At 42.9% G+C, this 23814-nt stretch overlaps 1 protein-coding gene across 8 annotated transcripts in view; it reads right to left on the reverse strand.

Annotated features, from left to right (window-relative positions):
* Positions 1 to 23814, reverse strand: part of ralbp1 (ralA binding protein 1) — a 113217-nt gene that overhangs the window by 68006 nt on the left and 21397 nt on the right. For 2 of the 8 annotated variants that reach the window (XM_068031251.1, XM_068031255.1), the window contains exons 1-2: positions 8089 to 8194; positions 4005 to 4110 (exon numbers count right to left, since the gene is read on the reverse strand). Coding sequence is in view for 1 of the 8 variants with exons in the window: in XM_068031250.1 (XP_067887351.1) it covers positions 15521 to 15553 (33 nt within the window). In the remaining 7 variants the exon portion in view is untranslated. Of the gene's footprint in view, positions 1 to 3977; positions 4111 to 8088; positions 8195 to 15520; positions 15690 to 23814 lie in introns of those variants that run through there. The other 6 variants (XM_068031252.1, XM_068031253.1, XM_068031256.1 and 3 more) reach the window with 5 other exon arrangements.

The following is a 23814-nucleotide window of genomic DNA, read 5'->3' on the forward strand; positions in this document are numbered from 1 at the left end:
TCCAGGCGCTGCTCCACAAACCACTGACCACCTACAGGCGCTTACCCATTGTCTCTCGAGATAAGGAGGCCAAAGAAACATGGAGGCTCTCTCCCCAGCTTTAACTCCTCGGTTGCTGAACTCAGTTTACATCCAGGTCCACTCAATGCCACTGAGTCTCTAACACAGATAAATGCCTCCCTGCTCACCTAATTAATGTCTCTAGACTTCAGCTCTCGCTGTCGCCCTCACTCGGACCACTCTTTGTTCTGTAAAAAACCACAACAGCGCCTCCTCCTGACTGCCAAATCCCCTCACTCACCAAATTCCCCGAGTTAAGTACTCTGTCAAAGCAGTACTCCATGCTACTTACTTCCTCAGAGGTTTGTAGGGCTGGAGATTAGAGATAGGGAGAGGCGAGGCTATGGAGGGATCTGGAAACAAGCACGAAAATATTAAAATCGAGATGGTGCTTAACTGGGAGCCAATGTAGGTCGACAAGCACAGGGTTGATGGGTGGACAGAACTTGGTGCAAGTTAGGCCAAGGACAGCACAGTTTTGGATTACAAGTTTATGGAGAGTAGAACGTGGAAGGGCAGCCTGGAATGCATGAGAATAGTCAAGTCTACAAGTAACAAAGGCATAGATGAGGGTTTCAGCAGAAGGTGAGCTGAGGCATGGACAGAGTCAAACAATACTACAGAAGTAGAATGAGGCAGTCTTAGTGATGGCATGTATATGTGGTCGGAAGGTCAAATATGACATCAAGGCTGCAAACAGTCTGGTTCAGTCTCAAACAGCTGTTCAGGGAGAGAGATTGCTAAATGCTACAAAGCCAAGTTTGCGGCAGGGAGCAAAAACAATGGCTTCAGTATTCCCAATAATTAGCTGGAGAAATTTTCTGTTCATCCAGTACTGAATGTCAGACCAGCAGTTAAAAAATTTAGGGATAGTGGAAATGAGGTATAGCTGGGAGTCTTCTGCATGATGTGGAAACTGTCGGTGTTTTTGGATGATGTAACTGAGGGCAGCATGTAGCTGAGATATAGGAGGGACCCCAAGGGCACACGAGAGGATAACGGTGCAGGAAGAGGAAAAAGGCACTGCAGGTGATTCTCTGGCTACTATTGGATAGATATAACATTTAGACTAAAAGGGTTAAATTACAAGGACTTGGTTCGTATTCCCTCGAGTATAGAGGACTTAGGGGTTATATAATTGAGGTGTTTAAGACTAAAGGACTTGATAGGGTCGGGCAGAAAAACTATTTCCTCTGGTGTGGAAGTCCAGAACAAGGGGAATAACCACTAAATTAGAGCTAGGCTGTTCAGGGGTGATGTCAGGAAGCACTTCTTTACAAAAGATGGTGAAAATCTGCAACTCACTCCCTCAAAAACCTGTCATGGTTAGGTCAATAGAAAATTTCACAACTGAGAACGATAGATTTTTGTTAGACAAGGGTAAGAAGGGATATGAAACCAAGGCAAATAAATAAGAGTCAAAATACAGATCAGCCACAATACAACTGAATGGAGCAAGCTTGAGAGACTGAATAATTTACTCACGTTCTTATGTTCATTAGAATCTGCTAACCATTTAAAATCAAATATTTTCAATGATCAAGTGGCAACTGTATAATTATATCAATTCCTCTTACTCCTGGTTTATAAAGAATTACTAAGAACATAGTATTCCATATTATAGCACAGAAACAGGCCATTTGATCCAACAGGATAGAAGCCTCCTCCCACCCTTCTTCATCTAACACCCATCAACTGTTCCTTTCTCCCTGATGTGTTTATCCAGCTTCCCCTTAAATACATCTATATTATTCATTTCAACTACTCCTTGCGGTAGCGAGTTCTACATTCCAATTCTCCGAGTAAAGAAGCTGCCCCTGAATTCCTATTGGATTAATATATATTTACGTCCCCAAGCTCTGAGGGTCTCACACAAATGGAAACATTCTCTCTACACCTACCCTATCAAACTCTTTCAGAATCTTAAAAAGATCTGTATCAAGTCAACACTCAGTCTTCTCTTTGCTTGAGAAAAAGAGTCCCAACTTGCTCACTCCCTCAGCACTGCAATTTTGTGTCAACTAAGATTATATGCTCAAATTTTGTACTCAAGTTTCTAGAGTGGGAGTTAAACACACAATCTTCTGACTCAGAGACAAGAGTGCTACCCACCGAGCCACAGCTCTCACACCTTCTGCATGTATCATACAGTATAATACAGAAGTGCATTCCAGAGTTTGAGGGCACTGATCCTTCAAAAAGGTCTGCCTGAAAATATATACAGTATATACTAGTCCCCAATAAAATAAATCTGATATAACTAGCTGTGTACAACCTGGGGGAAAAAGAATGATTGAGAATATATAAATCTAAATGACAAAGCTTGAGAAGTCATTCTATGGATTAGTTCTATAAGCTAATTCCTCCACATACTTCTGGAGTAGATCAGCACCAGGACACAACCTATTAAGAAACAAAATCATGTAAAGAGGATGATATCCCTCTAAGATGCTTGGGAGCTGACATTACATGGGAAGGACTCTCCAACACAAAGTATAAAATGGCATGCTTTGCCCTAGCGCACCAGTCATTTTTCCTATCCTGCAATAATACTTAGCGCCCTTAGAGTATTTACAGAAACAGTTATGTATTACATCGAATATATCGCGCAGCAACAGGCCATTCGGCCCAACCAGCCCATGCCAGTGTTTATGCTCCACTCAAGCCTATTCCCATCCTTCCTCATGAAACTATCAGCGTAACTCTCTATTCCCTTCTCCCTCATGCACTTAACTAACCTTTCCTTCATTGCATCAATATTTACTTCAATCACTCTCTATGGTCGCGAGTTCCACATTCTCACCACTCTCTAGGTAAAGACGTTTCTTTTGAATTCCCCATTTGGATTTCTTGGTGACTATCTTATACTGATGGCCTTTAGTTTTGATCTTGCCCACATTAGAAACATTGTGTTCGCTCTTAAAACCTTTCATAATTTTAAAATACTTCGATTCATCCACCCCTCAGCCTTCTCTTTTCAACAGAAAAGAGACCCAGCCTGTTCATCCTTTACTGAAAGGGATAACTTATCAGTTCCGGCATCAACCTTGTAAATTTTTTTTGCACCTTCTCCAATGCCTTGATGTCCTTTTTAAAATATGGCAAGCAGAATTGTATAAAGTATTCGAAGTATGGTCTAACCAAGGTTCAATACAAGTTCAGCATAACTACTTTTCTTTTCTGTCCTTCCAGAAGTAAACCCTAATGCTCAGTTTGTTTTTGTTATGGCCTTATTGACCTGCATCGCAACTTTCCGTGATCTGTGTATTTGTACCCCCTCTACCCCATGTAGATTATTTTCTGTTAACAGTTTACTGGGTGCTTTTTGACAGAACATCTGGCACTGGTTCAAGCTATTGGTTTCCATAGTGAGTACAGGACTTTAGGACACTGCTTCAGAGGGTTCGAACAATTCCCTTAGTCTTGCTTGAGGGAAAGTCTTGGAGGAAGTGCAGCGTAGATTTGCTATAATGATATCTGGACTCCAAGGGTTAAGTTACGCAGAGATATTAAACAAACTAGGGTGGTATTCTCTGGAATGTGGAAAGTTAAGGGGGGATTTAATTGAAGCTTTCAAGATATTAAGGAGAACGTATGGGATAGATTGGGAAAAACTAGCTCTGGGAGCACGGTCAAAAAATTAGAGCCAGACCTTTCAGGAGTGAAAGCTGGAAACTCTTCTTCAGGCACAAGGTGGTAGAAGTTTGGAACTCTCTTCCGCAAACAGCAACTGACACTAAATAAATTGTTAATTTTAAAATTGAGATAGGTAGATTTTTGTTAGCCAAAGATGTTAAGGGATATGGGGCAAAGGCAGGTACATGGAGTAAGGGTGCAGATTAGCCATGACCTCATTGATTGAAGGAACAGGCTCAAGGGACTAAATGGCTGACTCCTGTTCCAAAGTGCTTCATTACCTTCTTACAATAGATCCACCAACTCACCACATGCCTCCTTCAATCTACTCTTATCGATTCTGGGGTCCTCAAAGCATTTATCCAGACAAAGCGAGGACGCATTGGTTCCTCCACTTCTTTAGCAGAGCATCTTCTGAAAGACATGGGATATCCTTACATCATCCATCTGGGCTCAATCACCTTGCCGAGCCTAAGCCAGGTCTAAATGAAAACTCCTACTCAGTCTTTTCCGCTGCAAAAATAGGCACACATCAATTTTCCTCCAGGAGACGACTGGGATTTTGAGTCTCACAACAATGAAGAGGAAATTATAGAAAACAGGACATCAACGTCATCAGACCAGACACCACAGTAATCATCAATGCATTCAACCCAAACAGCCCAAAGTCTGGGCATGTCAGCTCTCAAGGTTTTTAAGAACTGGCAAATGCCTTTGCCAGTTCTGATGAAGGGTCACTGACCTGAAAACTCTGCTTCTCTCTCCACAGATGCTGCCAGACCTGCTGAGTATTTCCAGAATTTCTTGTTTTTATTTCAGATTTCCAGCATCTGCAGTATTTTGCTTTTATTTTACTCAAGGTTTTTAAACCAGGGAATGATCTGTTACTCAAGATCTCCCAAACGACAGGCAACACCATTTGTGCAGTTCATCCTACCCTCTTTCCCAAATGACAATAATGCAGGGCAATAGGAGGTCGTATGTAAACAGTGGCCAGTAATGACCAAGGTGGACGAAATCTGTCTGGCCCACTATGCCAATGCCACCCTGCTACACATCCCAACAACCAATGTGCCAGTTTATTTTGCCAATAAACAGTCCATATGGATCTTGGAGCCTCTTCTTTTCAACCAAGTCTAAACTCTTGGGTTTGTACAGTAGGTCTAATCCTTGTTTTCAAATCCCTCCATAGTCTCGCCCCTCCCGATCTCTATAATCTCCTTCAACCCCACAACCCTTCAAGATATCTACATTCCTCTAATTCTGACCTCTTGTGCATCCCTGATTTTGATCGCTTCACCATTGGTGGCCGTGCCTTCAGCTGCCTAGGCCTCAAGCTATGGAATACCCTCCCTACAACTCTCCACCTCGCTTCCCTCCTTTAACAGACTCCTTAAAACCTATCTCATTGACCAAGCTTTTGGCCACCTTTTGTGGCTCAGTATCATACTTTGTTTTGTAATGCTCCTGGGAAGCGCCTTGGGATGTTTCATTACTTTAAAGGTGCTATATAAATACAAGTTGCTGTTGTTGTAGGTTGGTGGCTGTGCAGACTGCAACTCAGATCATTCATAGATTGACAGGTTTAGGGAGGGAATTCCAGAGCTTAAAACCTAGGCAGCTGAAGATCAGCCATGCTCAAAAGGCTAGAATTAGAGGAACACATATCTCAGAGGGTTGTAGAGTTGGAGGAGATTACAGAGATAGGGAGGGGTCAGGCCATGGAAAGATTTGAAAACTAGGATGAGAATTATTATTTTTTTTAATCAAGGAGGTGTTTAACTGCAAGCCAATGGATGTCAGCGAGCACAGGGTAATGGGTGAATGACATTTGGTGCAAGTTCGACCAAAGACAACAGAGTTTTGGATGACCTCAAGTTTACAAAGGGTAGAATATGGGAGGCCAGCCAACAGCGCATTGGAATAGTCAAGTCTGGAGGTAACAAAGGCAGGGGCAGGGGTTTCAGCAGCAGAAGAGCTGATGCAGGGCAGAGACAGGTGATGGTACGGAGATGGAAATAGATGGTTTGATTGATGGCGTGGATGTGTGACTGACAGCTCATCTCGGGGGGGCAAATACCATACCAAGATTGCGAACAGACATTTTTGCATAAATCCACCTTTAAAAAAAACTTTTTTTTTATTCGCTCGTTCGTGGGATGTGGGCATCCCTGGCTAGGCCAGCATTTATTGCCCATTCCTAATTGCCCTCGAGAAGGTGGTGGTGAGCTGCCTTCTTGAACCAAAGCAGTCCTTGGGGTGTAGGTACACCCACAGTGATGTTAGAAAGGGAGTTCCAGGATTTTGACCCAGTGACAGGGAAGGAACAGCGATATAGTTCCAAGTCAGGATGGTGCGTGGCTTGGAGGGAAACCTGCAGGTGGTGGTATTCCCATGCATCTGCTGCCCTTGTCCTTCTAGTTGGTAGAGGTCGTGGGGTTGGAAAGTGCAGTCAAAGGAGCCTTGGTGAGTTGTTGCAGTGCATCTTGTAGAAGGTACACACTGTTGCCACTGTGCATTGGTGGTGAAGGGAGTGAATGTTGAAGGTGGTGGGTGGGGTGCCAGTCAAGCAGGCTGCTTTGTCCTGGATGGTGTTGAGCCTCCCAAGTGCTGTTGCAGCTGCACCCATCCAGGTAAGTGGAGAGCATTCCACCACACTCCTGTCTTGTGCCCCGTAGATGGTGGACTGGCACCAGGGAGACAGGAGGCGAGCTACGTGCCACAGACTTCCCAGCCTCTGACCTGCTCCTGTAGCCACAGCATTTATGTGGCTGCTCCAGTTCAGTCTGTGGTCAATGGTGTCCCCCAGGATGTTGATAGTGGGGGATTCAGTGATGGTAATGCCATTGAACATCAAGGGAAGATGGTTGGATTATCAGCGAGCATTCCCTCTTCTGAGCATATGATGGAGGGAAAGTCACTGATGAAGCATTTTTGGGATGGTTTAAAGCAGTTTCTGCTTTCAGGGATCTTCAATGTCAAAGGTACATGAGATCATTCAACCCCTCAAGCCTGTTCTGCCATTGAATTAGATCATGGCTGATCTGTACCTCAACTCCATTTACCACCTTTGCTCCATTTCCCTCAATATACCCACTTCAAGATCAATATACCTTTCACAAAGCATGGTGCCCAAAACTAAAAGCAGCACTCCACTTGGGATCAGACCATAGCTCTGTACAATTGGAGCATCACTTACATATTTTTGAATTCCAATACTCTCCAAACTAAGATTAATAACCATTAGCCTCTTTTGTACCTATGCAATCCTTCACATCAGCAGCCAAATTCCTTTATTTGTCATCGCTCACTATTAAGAAAAATATTCCAATGTGTCGTGCTAAGCTCTAAATTGGATGACATTAAACTCAATCTACCATGTTAGCCACTCACTTAGTTCTTAGGGATTTTTCACAAGCAATGCAGAGGTAACTGCACCAATTTCAGCTCAGGTCTCAACGTGCAATGCTAACAAACCCAATCTCCAAAATTATAATTCTTAACATTAACCTCTATCTCGAAATACTGACCATAAAACCCAGCTGCAGTGGCAATAATCAGGGGCAACATTTCAGATGAATTCCCTACACATACAGTGTCATTCTAAACAGTTTTTTGCTGCTTACAATGCCTACTACAATATTAAAAAAACAATTTCTTGAACAAAGTTTGCAGGAAAAAAAATCACAAGAAACCCGAATTACCAACAGGTACACAAATGGGGAAGGCGATATTTCACACCTTACTTTAAAAATAAGTTTTTTTTAAAAAAAGTTGGCAAGAGGGTTCGAAAGGACTAAAGTGCAAGGATTGCGTTTTGGTATTTGTTAAAAATCCGCACCTTCGCCCTGAAAAGAAATCCAGTGAAGGAAAGGTGGAGGGGGGAAAGAGGTTGCACTTTAATGTAGGACAGGGTCCAGATCGCAGAAAGCAGCTGTGGTTGTGTGACTGGGTCCACCGGGGTGGGGGTCGGGGGAGGGGAGGAAAGGGGGTTTAATCAGGGTCTTCCCTCCCCAGTAAAAAATTAATTGTGGGGCCGGGGGGGGGAAGGTGGAACAAGTGTGCCCCGGACCAAAATGCAGCACCGCCGGCGCTCCGGGGGGCTGCGGCGAGCGGGAATTCCCCCATTTGGGGGGAAATTGGCTCAGGGTAAATCCGTCCTTCGAAGCCGGGGAGGGAGGCAGTGAGTGTGGACTATTGTGCCGCGGATACAGGGCCTCCCTCCTTCTTCCTCACCGAAGGCGGGCTGGGTTTCCTTTCCAATTAAACATGGTTGTACATGGGTGAGGCCTGTATAACCGTCACCGCTCCTTCTCCTTCCACCTCACACCTATTCCAGCTTTTTTTATTTTAAACCGCCCTCCTTTCCCAACAACAAACCCGGCATCTTACCTGGTCTGGGAGTGGCGGCGATGTTTATCCACATACCGAGGCGCCGCCGGCCGCGGCCTGCTGCTGGGGGAGGGGCTTTACTGGTTGGGCATCACTGCGCAGGCGTGGGGGGCCCAGTCACATGATGGCACTTTGACCCCTCCTGACCCCCACCACATACAGATACACAGAGCACAGTGTGCACAGCAGCAGCTAGCCCTTGCAGCCTGCCGCTTTGACCAAGCTTTTGGTCACCTGTCTTAATATCTCAAATTAAAAACAGAAAATGCTGGGATTTAGACAGGCAGCATCTGTGGAGGGAGATGGGTGCTGTCAGATTCTATGAAATAGTCAGAACTGGAAAAAGAGATAAATCAGATTTCAAGCAAGAACAGAGGCAGGGAAAGCGGGGTGGCAAGGGAAGGTTTATGATCGGATGGACGGCAGGAGTGATTAAATAATAAAAAGGATGATGGTGCAAAGCAAAGGGAGATAGTAATGGGACAAGTAAAGAAACAAATGCTGGGTCTGGTGATGTAAATGGGGAAATAGAATCTTCACGAACAGCTACTGGCAGAGAAAATGGGGGCAGAGCAAATGGGGACAGAGCTTATCAACTGAAATTGTTAAATTCAATGTTGAGTCCACAAGGCTGTAAAATGCACCATCAAAAGATGAGATGCTGTTCCTTGAACATACGTTGAGTTGTTGAAAGGTCCAGAGAGGGTAAGAGACGGTGGGGTGGGGTGGGGTGGTCCGGGTGGAATGAGAATTCTGTAGATGAAAAAGTGTCCACCAAGCTCAAAATTGATTTAGATGGGGGCATAAGCAAATGAAGCTTAGACCTTTGCTGAATATCAAACTCAGCACGATGCTGGCCTCTTCTCCCATTGCCTTTGCCTCCATGCCCACTTCTTCAGCCAGGAATCTTCCCTCAACACAGCCCACCACAGCCTCCAACCTCATCATCCCAAACCCACACAGCCCGCTTCTACCTCCTTCCCAAGATTCTCAAACAGGACTGCCCTGGTAGACCCATCTTTTCAGCCTGTTCTTGCCCCACAGTACTGATTTCTCCCTATCTCAACTCCATTTTTGCATTCCTTGTTCCATCTCTTCCCACCTACATCCACAGTTTCCAGATTCCTAGCCCGAACCATCTCCTTTTCACCATTGATGCTCAATCCCTCTACACCTCCATCCTTCACCAGGATAGCCTTAGGGCCCTCCGCTTCTTCCTTGAACAGAGACTTGAACAGAGACCCAAACAGTCCCCATCCTCCTCCACCTGACTAAACCTGTTCTCACAAGGAACAACTTCTCCTTTGACTCCATCCACCTCCTCCAAATAAAAGGTGTTGCTATGGGAACCAAGCTATGCCTGCCTTTTCATGAGATATGTGGAACATTCTTTGCTCCAGTCCTACTCAGGTCCTACTTCACCTCTTCCTCTGGTACATTGATGACTATGTTGTTGCCGTTTTCTGCTATTGCCCAAACTGGAAAATTTCATCAACATTGCTTCCAATTTCCTTTCCTCACCTTCACCTTTCCTCTCCAACTCTTCCCTTCAGAACCTCAATCTCTCAGTCTCCATTTCTGAGGATAAATTATCGATCAACATCCACTATAAGCCCACTGATTCCCACTGCTACCTCGACTACACTTCCTTCCACCTTGTTTCCTTTAAGGACTCTATTCCATTCTCTCAATTTTCCCATCTCCATCGCATCTGTTCTGTTGCAACCTTCCATACCAGTGTTTGATATGTTTTTCCTCAACTATAGATTTCCCTCCACTGTGGTTGATAGCACCCTCAACCGTATCTGTTTCAATTGCCATACTTCTGCCATCAACCCTTCCCCTCCCTCCCTCCCAGAACCACAATAGGGTTCCCTTTGTCCCACCTTCCACCCCATCAGCCTCCATATTCAACAGATCATCACCTGTCATTTCTGCCACCTCCATCATGATTCTCACCATTAAACACATCTTGTTTTTCTGTCCCCTTTCATCCTCCCGAAAGGACCATTCCCGCCACAACACCCTGGTCCACTCATCAGTCACCCCCAGCAGCCCCTCCCCTTCCTACAGCTTTCCATGCTAGTACAGGAGATGCAACACCTGCTCTTTTACCATCTCCCTTTCCACCATCCAGAACCCCAAACACTCCTCCCAGGTGAATCAGTGATTTATTTGCATTTCTTTCCATTTATTATACTGTATTCGCTGCTCAGTATGAGGTCTCCTCTACACTGGGGAGACCAAATGCAGATTGGGTGATCACTTTATATACCTCCTCCACCAGTCCGCAAGCGTGACCCCACGTTTTGGGTCGCTTGTCATTTTAATTCTCTGCCCCACTCGGACTGCAAGTTCCCATCCAAGTTACACACCATTCTGACTTGGAACTGTATCGCTGTTCCTTCACTATCGCTGGGTCAAAATCCTGGAACTCCCTTCCTAACAGCACTGTGGGTGTACCTACCCCACATGGACTGCAGCGGTTCAAGAAGGCAGCTCACCACCACCTTCTCAAGGGCAATTAGGAATGGGCAATAAATGCCAGTGACGCCCACATCCCATGAATGAATTTTTTTAAACTCTGACCTCGGCCTCCTACAGTGTTCCAATAAAACTCAATGGAAGCTCAAGGAGCATCACCTCATCTTTCGATCAGGCACTTTATAATCTTCTAGACTCAACATTGAGTTCAACAATATCAGATCATAAGCTTGCCCCCATTTTTTTCAGACAAAAGCTGTTGGAAATGACTTCACTATTCCCATTTATACCTCCTCCAGACCCATCTTGTGTTTGCTGACTTGACCCATTACTATCTCCTTTCGCCTTGCATCAACATCCCTTTTGTTATTTAATCTCTCCTGCCTTCCACCCTAGCACAGACCTTCAATTTTGTTCTTTTCCACCCCCCCCCCCCCCACCCCACTTTCCTTGCCTCTGTACTTGCTTAAAACCTGTTACATCTGAAACTTTTTCCAGTTCTGACGAAAGGTTATTGACCTGAAATGTTAACTCTGTTTCTCTCTCCACAGATGCTGCGCTGGTGAGTATTTCCATCATTTTATACAGCATGTTTCACATCATCAGGCAGTCCAAGAGTGCCAATGAATTACTTTTTTGAAGTATATTCACTGCTTTCATATAGCAAAATGTGATATTCAATTTGAGCACTTCATGGTCCCACGACAGCAAATGAGACCAATGACCAGATAATATGTTTTTAGTGATGTTAGGGGAGGGATAACTGTTGGCCAGTACACCAGGAGAACTCCTCTGTTCTTCAAATAGTGCCATGGAATCTTTTACTTATATTTGAGAGGCAGACGGTGATGTTGAGTCGGAGAGAGGATGAGGAAACTTCTGGTGATCAGGACATGCAAGTTACAGAACCAGTTATTCTTTCACTGGCTGAGTTTAAAAGGCAATCGCAATGGTGCAAAACTTCACAGTCATTACCTGGAACTGGGAAATATTTTTTAGACTGGTTAACATTTTTAAACTAGTTAGCATTGAGAAGAAGTACAAATAACATGAAGTAATCCGAGCTGCTTGTATTTTTTTAAACAGAGTAACATTATTGCCAATTCAAACTGGCCATTTCTTAAGTTTTCTGAAGCAGCAAATCACCAAACCCCTACTGTACTGAACAGCTTGATACAACAATTTTTTCTGCTGGTCCCAAAGGGGTTCAAAGGGAAGATTGACTGTAAATAGGTACCAGATCAGGAAAAAGGCATTATGATGCAGCGTACTTAAACTTCCAAAGCAACAACAATAACTTGCATTTTTATAGCACCTATAATGTCTCATGGCACTACACAGCAGCGTTATCAGCAAAAGTATCCTCTACAAACTGAGATTACTAGGAATCAAATGTAAAACATGCATGTGGATTTGTTGCAGTAACAACATTGTGCCATTATACAGCCCTTTAACAAAAACATGTCATAAAGATAATGGGGAAAGTATGAAGTTTGTTATTTCAGGGGTTTGTGCTGGAACCCTTCCTAAAATATAATATATATATAAATGATCTGGAATTGTACTATCAGGGGAGATCACAGCTGTATCAGATTCTGTCCTCACCCCACATGCAACAGGATGGCCATCAGCAACTAAAAACCTGCCTAATTTCCCTCCTTTATCTCAGGAGCACTTAAGTTAATTGTAGCTGTTTTATTGCTATCCCAGTTTAAAATGAAGTACTTCAACACACATCAGGGATCAAATCGGAGAATCTTTCTAATCAGTATGGCATAGCTAGAAAGAAGTGGGCAAACCCATTGAGCTATTGAGAGCACTTTATATATACCTATACTAAATTTAAAGATGTTTCCCTGGGTTATTACCAAGTCTCAGCAAATTTATCGAGTGAGTAGCAAAACTGAACAGATCAGGAAGGTTTGCTGGAAAGTATATAGCAGGGGTTTTAAAAAATCTGGATTTTTACAACCAGCTAGGGAAATCAGTTAGGCCGCTGCACCACATGAACAGAACCAAAATTATGATGATCCAAATAGCTAGTATTTAATCACCTTGTAGATGAAAGTTGGTGCAACTGTATTGTTTCTGCTTTCTACATATTGACAAACAAGGGAAAAGTACAAGATGCTCCCTTTGCTGGTGAGGCCTGACATGTCCATGAATGGTAACAAAGGTAATGGCACTGAACTGGATACATTGAGAGTAGTTTTAACAATTCATTAGATTGGACACCCTGTATATTCACTGCTACCATGTATCCCACTTATCAGACAATGGCAATTTAAATCAAGGGAAAAAGTACTTGAACAACCTTCCAGTAAACAATGTATGTCTCAGAGGTTACTGCTATTTATAGTCATACAGTATAGAAACAGGCCCTTCGGCCCACCGTGTCCATGCCGACCATAATGCCTATCTATACTAATCCCACCTGCCTGCATTAATTCCATATCCCTCTATGCCTTCCTCATTCAAGTAGCTGTCCAGATGCCTCTTAAATGTTGCTACTGTTCCTGCCTCCACCACCTCCTCAGGCAGCTCATTCCAGATACCCACTATTCTTTGTGTGAAAAATTTACCCCTTTGATCCCCTTTTAACCTCCTCCCTCTCACCTTAAATCTATGCCCTCTAGTTTTAGTCACCCCTACCATGGGAAACAGACTCTGGCTATCGACCCTATCTATGCCTCTCATAATTTTATATACTTCTATCATGTCCCCTCTCATCCTCCTTCGTTCCAGGGAAAACAGACCCAGCCTATCCAATCTCTCTTTATAACTCAAGCCCTCCAAACCAGGCAACATCCTTGTGAATCTTTTCTGCACCCTGTCTAGCTTAATCACATCTTTCCTGTAGTGCGGCGACCAGAACTGCACACAGTACTCCAAGTGCAGCCTAATCTACGTTATGTACAACTATAACATGACGTCCCAACTCTTGTACTCAATGCCTCGGCTGATGAAGGTAAGCATACCATATGCCTTCTTCACCACCCTGTCTACCTGTGTTGCCACTTTCAGGGAACTATGTACTTGCAACCCAAGGTCTCTCTGCTCAAATTCATTTCATTTAGCTCTTTCAAAAACTTTCTTCATACCTAAAGGCATTGACTCTGCATTCCTCCAATTCTGACTTCTTGTGCATCCCCAATTTCCTTCTCCCATTTATTTTGTTATTCCTGAACAGGATGTGGGCATCAGAGGCAAGGCCAGCATTTATTTCCCATCCCTAATTGCCCTTAACAGAAAGTTTGCTGGGCTATTTCAGAAGACAGCTAAGAGTCAGCCACATTGCTGCCTTATATAAACCAGACTGGATAAGATTTCCTTCCCTAAATGGCATTAGTGAACTGAATGGTTTTTTTTTTACAACAATCCAGTAGTTACATGGTCACTATTACTTATACTAGCTTTTTATTCCAGACTTTTTTATTAACGGAATTTAAATTCCCCAGCTGCTGTGGTGGGATTTGAACTCATGCCGCTAAATCATTAGTCCAGGCCTCTGGGTTACTAGTCCACTAATATAACCACCATGCTACCATTCCCATCTGTCTAGGCCCCAACCTCTGGAACTCTTTCCCAAAACCACTACCTCTCTCTTCTCCTTTAAGGCACTCCTTAAAACCTACCTCTTTGACCAAGCTTTTGGTCACTTGTCTTAATATCTCCTTAAGTGGTGTGTCTGGGTGTCAAATTTTGTCTGATAATGCACCTGTGAAGCACCTTGGGACATTTTACTATGTTACCACATGAAGTGGATGAGGCAGTTAGCGTAGATGCATTTAAGGGGATCTGGATAACTACGAGTGAGAAAGAAATAGAACAATATGTTAATAGAGTGAGATGAAATAAGGTTTCTGTGGAGCATAAACACCGACACAGACTGAATGGCCTGTTTCTGTGCTGTAAAATTCTATGTAATTCAATGATAAAGGCATTATATGAATGCATATTGTTGGTGCTTTATAAGGTACGGTTCCACAGGAACCAGGTCTCCTCCAGTATCTCATCTATCAGTACAAGCAAGTGTTGTTGGGCCTTTGACTACAGGAAGTGTTATATTTGAGCCAAATCCTCTCTGCAGCTGAATATTCTTCTAACACTCATTGTCTTGGCATATGCATGGAGAATGGCCACTTGGGACAGGTGCTGCATAAGTCATTGCCTTCGGGAGAGGAGGGGAGAAAGGAGAGAAAACCAGCAAAAAGAGCAATGGTAACTATGCTCCAGAATCCCAAGTCCAATCATCACAGGCCGAAGTGTAAGCTGGAAAGGTGGACAATATCTATAAATCAATCACAATATACTTCACTCAGTCAGTGTGATAAATGCATTTATAAACATGCTTGTGTTTGTATTGATTCCTAAATGGCTAATTTGGTAACAATAACAATGTTCTACCATTTAATAAAAGTACTATTTATGATCTTTTTATCATATCAAGTAGAATTTCATTACGTTGTGTCTGTTATAATAATTGCATTTAAAAACTGTCATGTTGAAACATTCCAGAGCACTTCACACAATGAATTAATTTTTACAGTGCAAAAATTCTCATAATATAGTCAAATGATGCCATTCTGCATCATTAATATTCCTTAAACAGCTATGAAATTGTCTTGTTCATGGTATTAATTGAGCAAACAATATTGATATGTGGACAAGCTGCTGCTAAACTTCAAATAGTGCTCTGGATCTTTAACATTCACTCCTTCAGTGCTACATACGACAATTTCAGCCTTGATTTTAAACTCAATTTGACAATCTTGTGACTCAGAGACAATAAGTGGCCCAAAATGACAGACCAATTGTGATTCAATTCATGATAAAATGCATTTCAGATACCACAGAAAAGAATCTCATCATTGACAGTTTAATCTTTCAAAGCTACAGAAGGAAACTACATCTAATTTCAACACTTACAAATTGCATGGATACTCACTCTCCTTCCATGGACGTAAACATGTTCAGTCATCTAAAAAAGTGATGAAAATGGAAGATGATATACAAGAAATGGTCTCTGGATCCATAACTGAGTTTGATCATCTTCTCTTCTTAGGTGTCGACGTGGCAAGTCAAAGGTGCAAGCTTTATTTCCATGAAGGTGGAATCTGTAACATAGAGACAAAACAATTAGAAGAAAGTCTCATGGAAGGAATCAGCAGTGGAGAAACAGACAGCAATGTGGAAAGCATAAACTGCATCTTTGTTCGTAGTGGAGTGCAGGAGGGAAAATCAAAACATTCGGCACCCAAACCTCCACTGCAAGGATGCCGCACAATGTCAAAGGAAACATGGGATGAAGGACAATATGTTCTGCATATATAAGACCAGTGGAGAGTTTTCCCCCGATTCCCATTTACTTCAGTTTTGCTAGGGCTACTTGATGCCATACTCGGTCAAATGCTGCCTTGATGTCAAGGGCAGTCACTCTCACCTCACCTCGAGTTCAGCTCTTTTGTCCATATTTGAACCAAGGCTGTAATGAGGTCAGGAGCTGAGTGGCCCTGGCGGAACCCAAACTGAGCGTCACTGAGCAGCTAATTGCTAAGCAAGTGCTGCTTGATGGCACTGTTGATGACACCTTCCATCACTTTACTGATGATTGAGAGTAGACTGATGGGGCGGTAATTGGCCAGGTTGGACTTGTCCTGCTTTATGTGGACGGGACATACCTGGGCAATTTTCCACATTGCCGGGTAGATGCCAGTGTTGTAGCTGTACTGGAACAGCTTGGCTAGGGGGCGCGGGAAGTTCTGGAGCACAGGTCTTCAGTACTATTGCCTCCGGAGGGCCAAATAAGCTGAATGTGGCGCTGATAGTATTCGCAACTGATTAGCTCGATGTGTCCCTCAATTGCCAGATTATGCAGAAAATAATTGGTTCGCAAAAGATAGTCATCACCTTTGATAAAGAGATCAGTGGTGACCCATATCCAAGGATGTGACGGAACTTAGTGCGGGAGAAGTGGCTCTTTATGTTGGCTTGACTGATGCTATTGGCACGCATCACATGTCCGTGCTGCCTGCTCGATGTCATTGTTAATTCCCAGTCAGTAGACAGTTTCATGTGCAAGTCTTCTGGATTTCTCTAAACCCATATGGCCTAGGTGCAACTTCAAAAGAACGCCACAGCGAAGCAATTGTGGAATTAACAAAGAAGAACAAAGAACAAAGAAAATTACTGCACAGGAACAGGCCCTTCGGCCCTCCAAGCCTGCGCCGATCCAGATCCTCTATCTAAACCTGTCTCCTATTTTCTAAGGGTCTGTATCTCTTTGCTTCCTGCCCATTCATGTATCTGTCAAGATACATCTTAAAAGACGCTATCATGCCCGCGTCTACCACCTCCGCTGGCAACGTGTTCCAGGCACCCACCACCCTCTGCTTAAAGAACTTTCCACGCATATCCCCCCTAAACTTTTCCCCTCTCACTTTGAACTCGTGACCCCTAGTAATTGAATCCCCCACTCTGGGAAAAAGTTTCTTGCTATCCACCCTGTCTATACCTCTCATGATTTTGTACACCTCAATCAGGTCCCCCCTCAACCTCCGTATTTCTAATGAAAATAATCCTAATCTACTCAACCTCTCTTCATAGCTAGCGCCCTCCATACCAGGCAACATCGTGGTGAACCTCCTCTGCACCCTCTCCAAAGCATCTACATCCTAACACCTGCCTTCCCTTGAAGATCACGCCACTAGAAATCGTCAACTCATTTTGGTGTGGCCAAAAGATTCTACGTTCTGCAGCAGCTTTTTGTATCATGTCAGGCCATTCTTTGACAATGAGTTGCCATAATTCCATTAAGACTGGGTCTCTGGAAATTTCTTCCCATAGTTCCTCATGCTTCCTTTGTCCGAACCGTATCAAATCTATCTGGTATACAGCTTTCAGTTCTATATTGACTTCACCAACCTGGATGTCTAATGGAACATCTTTAAACTTTCTGGCATTGGGTAGTCTGCTAAGGGTGTCTGAGGTTGCCATAAGATTCCCAGGCTTATATCTGACCTCGCGGTCTTATCCTTGCACTTTTATCAACAGTGGTTGTAGATGGGGTGGTGCACTGGTGAGCAGTTTCTGCCATATCATAGCCAGTGGTTTATGATCCATCTAGACTATGAAATGCTTCTCAAAAAGCGTGAAACTTGGTGATTCTGAATACCAAAGCTAGTGTTCCCCTTTCTACATTGGAATAGCTTGTCTGTGTGGTTGACAAGCTCTTTGATCCAAAAGCAGTTGGATGACCCTCTCAGAGTAAGCATGCTCCCAAACCTTTCAACGAACCATCTACTTCCAGAATGGTATCCTTATTCGGGTCATAATACTTGCCTCAGTCGACAGTGATTGCTTCAGCAAATCAAATGCATGCTGCTGGTCCTCATGCCACAGATAAGGTGTATCCTTTTTAAAGGAGTTGAAGTAGGGATGAGGACCTCTCTGTAAAATTTGAGATCCAGGGAGCTATGAAATTAAATAGACCGAGAGATCTCAGTGAGTCTTCCTTATCTTGTGGACTTGGCATGGACTGGATATCCTCTACTTTGCAGGGAAACGGGTGCATCTGCGTAAATTGAACTGAAAAAACATGTCATTCGTGTTCACGGTACACATCTTACTATTGAATATAAAGCCCTGCTTTCTGGCAGTTCGCATGCAGATTCCTGTTGTGGTCCTCTTTTGTGCTGCCCATCACCGCAATATCATCAGCAATACAGAAACATCCTGGAACATTCTCCATGGTATGATCCAAGTCGTTAACTTTCAGAGAAATGGAACGACCAGTATCCATACTTTGAATCAAGTTTGGAAAAGAATCTCGCCTTTGCAAACTTTGGATTAAGTTCCTTCAGGGCGGGGATTTTATGAGGACATAATTTTAATGTCTGTTTCAGCCTTCTAGGGTCTAAGAATACCCTGATGTTGCTGTCTTTTTTTAAAAATCATCGCTGTTATAGAAGTGCACCAATCTGTGTGTTGCTGATCACGCCTGATAATTCTTTGCTTCTCCATAGTATCCAGCTCGGCTTTGAGTTTGTCCTTAATATGGACACTACATTTCCTTTGTGGATCTATTGAAGGAATGGCATCATCTTCCAGATGCAAAGTGGCTAATCTTTTGAAACTTCCCAGTATATCAAAACAGTCCGAATACATTTGATTAAAGTCTTGGATGGGGCAATGAGAAGCTTTTTTTTTATGTTGACTGATGCAACATAAATGAGATACGTGGAGTTCAGGTTGTTTGAAGAACTCAAAACAGGTTTATTAAACATCAAATATATACAGTACAGAGCTACCTATTTACAGGACTTGTCTCTTGGTGTTACAGTAGCAGAGTGCGTGGCATGGTCACATGACTACATCCTGGCACTTAGCTCATTAGCATACTAAGATCTTAAAGGTACATTACTCTTAAAGGCAATCACAAACAAACAGATTCAATGGGATTACATCTGTTTTGAAGGTCTGTCCTTGGCACACTTCTGATCTCCTTAATTGTCATCATTCGAAGCTCGCTACATGCCAGTAGCACTGCAGTAGCTGCTGAACCGTTCATATTGACAATGTAGAATGTTTGCTGTGACCATGAAGAGTTTCCATACCTACATTCCAACTTTAGTGTTCCCATACATTTGATTGGGGAACTGTTATACACAGTGAATCTTGATGTATGTTACATCATGGCTTCCCATCTTGCCAGGTACATGTTCTTCAGCATTCTCAGTGGCAAAATATTTGCACTTGCCCTGTATTGATCTTGAGTCACAGTTTATGCTGCCCAGCTTTCTCTGGGCATATGATGTCACTGGTGGTGAATGTTTCCTGCTGAGTAACTGAGTCCATCTGGTGGGCAATTGTTACTGTGTGAAAAGGTTGCTCACCATCAATGTTTTCTATGTTACACATGGCCATGTCAATCTCGTGGACACGTCTGCGTTTGGATTAGCCTCTTCCGAATGTATCCCTGTTCCTCTCACAAGGTGGTGTTTGTTCCTTGTCAGGTTGTGGTTTGCTGTAACTTCCGGCCAGTTTTGCAGTACCCTTTGCACAGCCTCGCCCAGTGCCTTTCTTGCCACACACCTTGCAGTTGTCCACATAAGCTGGACAATTTTTCGGTTGTGTACCAGTTTGTACTTGCCACATATCTTGTCTTGCTGAGGTGATCTGATTACCTCGCCTATGGACGTTGTTCCAAGTGCTCATATGCACTGCCTAATTGCAGCAATGGACTCAAATTTCCCGCCCTTCTCTCAGGAGACTTTCAATGTCATACCCTTTTTCTTTGTCTAGTAGCTCCTTCTGAAAAGCTTCTATTGGGGTTGATGAAATGACCAATTCCATGATCTTTTCAGATAACTCCACTTCTGAAACATCACAGATCTTTCCTTTTGTGCGGCATCTGCTTACAATTTGATCGATGATCTCCTTTGATTGCTGCCTGTATGCTAGTCGTTCAAGACGGTGAATTTGAAAATTAATCTTGACCTTCAGCTGTTCTTCTAGTATAGTCCAGAGTCTCGCTGACTTCCTCTGGTCCCCTTCAGATAATCCTGAGGTATTAATACGATGCAGCCCTTTGACTGCGATTTTTATTTTGATCACTTGCTTGTCCAGCTCAGTGACAGCAAGATCCAAGAAATACAATTTCATACACTGCCTGAAAAGTTGGAATTTGTGTAGAAGATCTTGGGCTTTCCAATTCATTGACAGGTATTTGGTAGTCCTAGTACCAAATTACTGGTTTGCAAGAAATCTTCACTGGGGCATTGCCCTTTAAATGATTCCCTTTTTTTCTCTGAGGCTTTCCCTGAAGGGAAAAAAAATTGCAGGTCTCCTGTCAGATTTCAGCCACACCCTGTGTTCAATGCCTGCAGCGTGAGCTTTATGCCTGTGATTGGAAGACTCCGCCCACAAAGTGGTTCTGGCAGAAAAACACAGTGCGCAAAGGTGGTGCCATTCAACTGCCTCGACATGAATTGACTCTGCTTACCTTTCCTGAGCCCGATTCCACCCGATTGCTTTGTCTCAACGACAACCATTGAAATAACAACCCCCTTTCATGTACTCACTCACTCTTGAGCACCAAATTCAGTGGATGGTTGTCGAACCTGATGTCATGTTGTCACCACTACCTCTGAAGGACTTTACCAGGAAAAAATTGCTATTCCCAATGAATGCCGCTGTTGAGCCCCTCTACTGTACTGCTACTTTGGTGCAGTGGTCTTCAACTATACCTCAACACTACCAGATGTGGATGGTATTACCAGAACTCGCAAACCTTTAGAAACCACAAGCTGCCACTATATTGTGTTATTGTCTTCTTCTGCAATAAGGTAGCAATCTTGAGTTGAAAAGTAATGAAGGAGTGGGTTCTTTATTAAGTAACAGGTTTACAAGAGAGCTCTATAATTCACACATGACTAGATGACTAACACTACGTCAACTGAGCTACCTTGTGTTGGTTGATGGCTCTTCCTGTGAAGATGTGTAAAGTGGTATCACAACACTGCAAAACTAGGGGTCATAAATGCAACATTGTCACCCATAAATCCAACAGAGAATTTAGGAGAAAATTCTTTACCCAGAGTGCGTTTGGAATGTGAAACTCACTACTACATGGAGTAGTTGAGGTAAATAGCACAGATGCATTTAAGGGGTACTGCACAAGGGAGAAAGGACCAGAAGAATATGCTGATAGGGTTAAATGAGATAGGGTGGAATGAGGTTTGTGTGCAGCATAACACTGACATAGACCAGTTGGGCTGAATGGCCTGTATCTGTGCTGTAAATTCAATGTAATTCTCCTCCATTAAGGTCCTTGGAGAAGTTCAAAAACCTGGGTCTTTTTCACTACAACTGCATTGATTAAGGGATGATCTAATAGAAATTTTCCAAATTATGAAAGGTATTGAAAAGATAGACAGCAAATATTTCCCACGAGCTGGTAAATCATAAATGCAGGAGTATCACTAGAACAACAAAGGGGGAAGCTAGAAGAAATTTATCCTCATAGACTTCATAGAATCATTGCTGCACAGGAGGCCTTCAGCCCATTGACTCCATGTATTGCTCTGCATAGAGCTGGCAATCAGTCCCATTCCCTCACTCTATCCCTGTAGCATTGAAGTTTATTTCCCTCAAGTGCCCATCCAATTTCCTTTGGAAATCATTGATCGTCTCTGCTCCCACCACCCTCCATGGCAGTGTGTTCCAGGTCATTACTAATCACTGTGTAAAAAAAGTTCTTCACATCCCCCACATATCTCTTGCCCAAAACCTTAAATTTGTGTCCTCTAGTCCTTACCAATGGGAAACGTTGTTCTCTGTCTATCTTTACCTAAACCTATCAATCTTGTACACCTCTATCAAATTTCCCCTCAATCTCCTTTACTCCATATAGAACAACCCCAGCTCTTCAAACCTAACGTTGTAACCAAAGTTCCTCATCCCTGGAATCATCCTGCTCAACTTCCTGCACCCTCTCAAGAACCCTCACATCCTTCCTAAAGTATGGTGACCAGAACTTCTTAAAGAAGTTTATTAGAACATGGAATACTTTACCACAAATTCCATTGAGTCAGAGATGATATCATCAATTAAAATTAAAGTGAATTAATAAGGATCTTGTAGTTGGTTTTATTGCCAATTTAAAAATATTGTTTTTTGGTGAAGGGGGTGTTCAATGTTCCAATGGTCAAACACCAAGACAAAATTATTGAAAACACTGAAACCCCCCCCCAACCAAAAACAGCTAAATTCAGTAAAAATCAGTTGTTATTTGGAACATAGCTTGAAGTTAAGAAAACAGGAAAGGATTAAGAAAATACAATCAAGCTATTGCCAACCCATAATTATTTACACAGTTCATGGACAGTAGTTTCAAAAGTTCTGACAAGTGAATGCACAGATTAAAACAAGCTTGACACTGTATAATGTAAACAGTATGTTTTTTTATCATGGAAATCTTCCAACACGATGATTTCTAGGGACTTTTTGTTCTTCAGATTTGTTATGCAGTTTGATATCAGAAGTCTCATTGTTATCCGCCAGGCTTGTGACTCCTCACATTTATACATAAAATCACTTCTGCACCCAGTGAATTCTTCAGACACAATGAAGTTCCAGCTGATCAGACCCATCTCTTCAATTCACCACCGGAAGGGGCTCATTTTTAAGTATAGGAAGTCTGTGGGTAGGCAGCAGTAAGAGGGCACTCTCTGACTGCCCATTGTAACCAGTGTGCGTGAGACCCAGGCCTTATTTGCATGCAGCTGTTTTAGGTGCCAAACCTGCACTCCGAGGCAGCTCGCCATTAGCGGGTGGTGGTGGGGGGGAAATCATCTGACTCTTATGTGACAATCAGGGGAAGGAGGGTAAGTCCTCCTGGCCCCTCAAAAATAAAAGTTAAACATTTCTTTGGACCACTTTTTCAGTGGTCTCCATCAGGCCCTTTAAGAAAGGCTGATTACAAAATGGGTGGGGAGCTGCTGCCACACCTCTGCCTATTACCTCACAATTGTAATTGAGATCCTACATAAATTTCTATAGTGCAAGCAGCTGCCCACCCGAAACAGGATCTGAGGTAGCAAAGGCTGGAGCGCCAGTGTAACAAGGATGCTAAGTGAGCCGAGGCCCTTTTCAGGCCGCTATTGCTTCCTTTACAACAGGCAGAGAGAGTTACAATTGGCCCCAAGAGTCTAAGCGAAGTCATTCCTCACTCTTAGCTAACCTCAATTGTCCATTAATTTTTTGCGCTGAAATACTGGCTCCCCAGATGCGCACAATGTTTGATGTAGGATGTATTTGGTACAACATTACAACAGTGATTACATTTCAGAAATACTAGATTGGCTATAAAGCACTAAATACAAGTCTTTTACTTTTATTCAAAAATTACAGTTGTATTATTTTTGATTGTTAAGACTCCAATAGAGTGATACAAAAGCTATTTTTTAAAAAATACCTTTTCAAAAGAAATAAATCACAATTGAAATCCTGGCATTTATTTTACATAGCTGTTAATGCCAAAAATCCAGAGAGAATCATTTGGTACTGATCAGAAAAGAAAATGTCAATTCGGGCTGGAAATTGGTTAAAAAAAATCATTTTATTGATCCCTATGGATTATAAACATAGAACATAAGAAAGTGCAGGGAAACAGGATGAAAGAAAATGACCAAGCTGAAGAGCTAGCATTGACACAGGTATATGATGGGTTGAATGGCCTCC

This window comes from Heterodontus francisci, chromosome 5 (assembly GCF_036365525.1).
Source record: "Heterodontus francisci isolate sHetFra1 chromosome 5, sHetFra1.hap1, whole genome shotgun sequence".
Taxonomy (NCBI): domain Eukaryota; kingdom Metazoa; phylum Chordata; class Chondrichthyes; order Heterodontiformes; family Heterodontidae; genus Heterodontus; species Heterodontus francisci.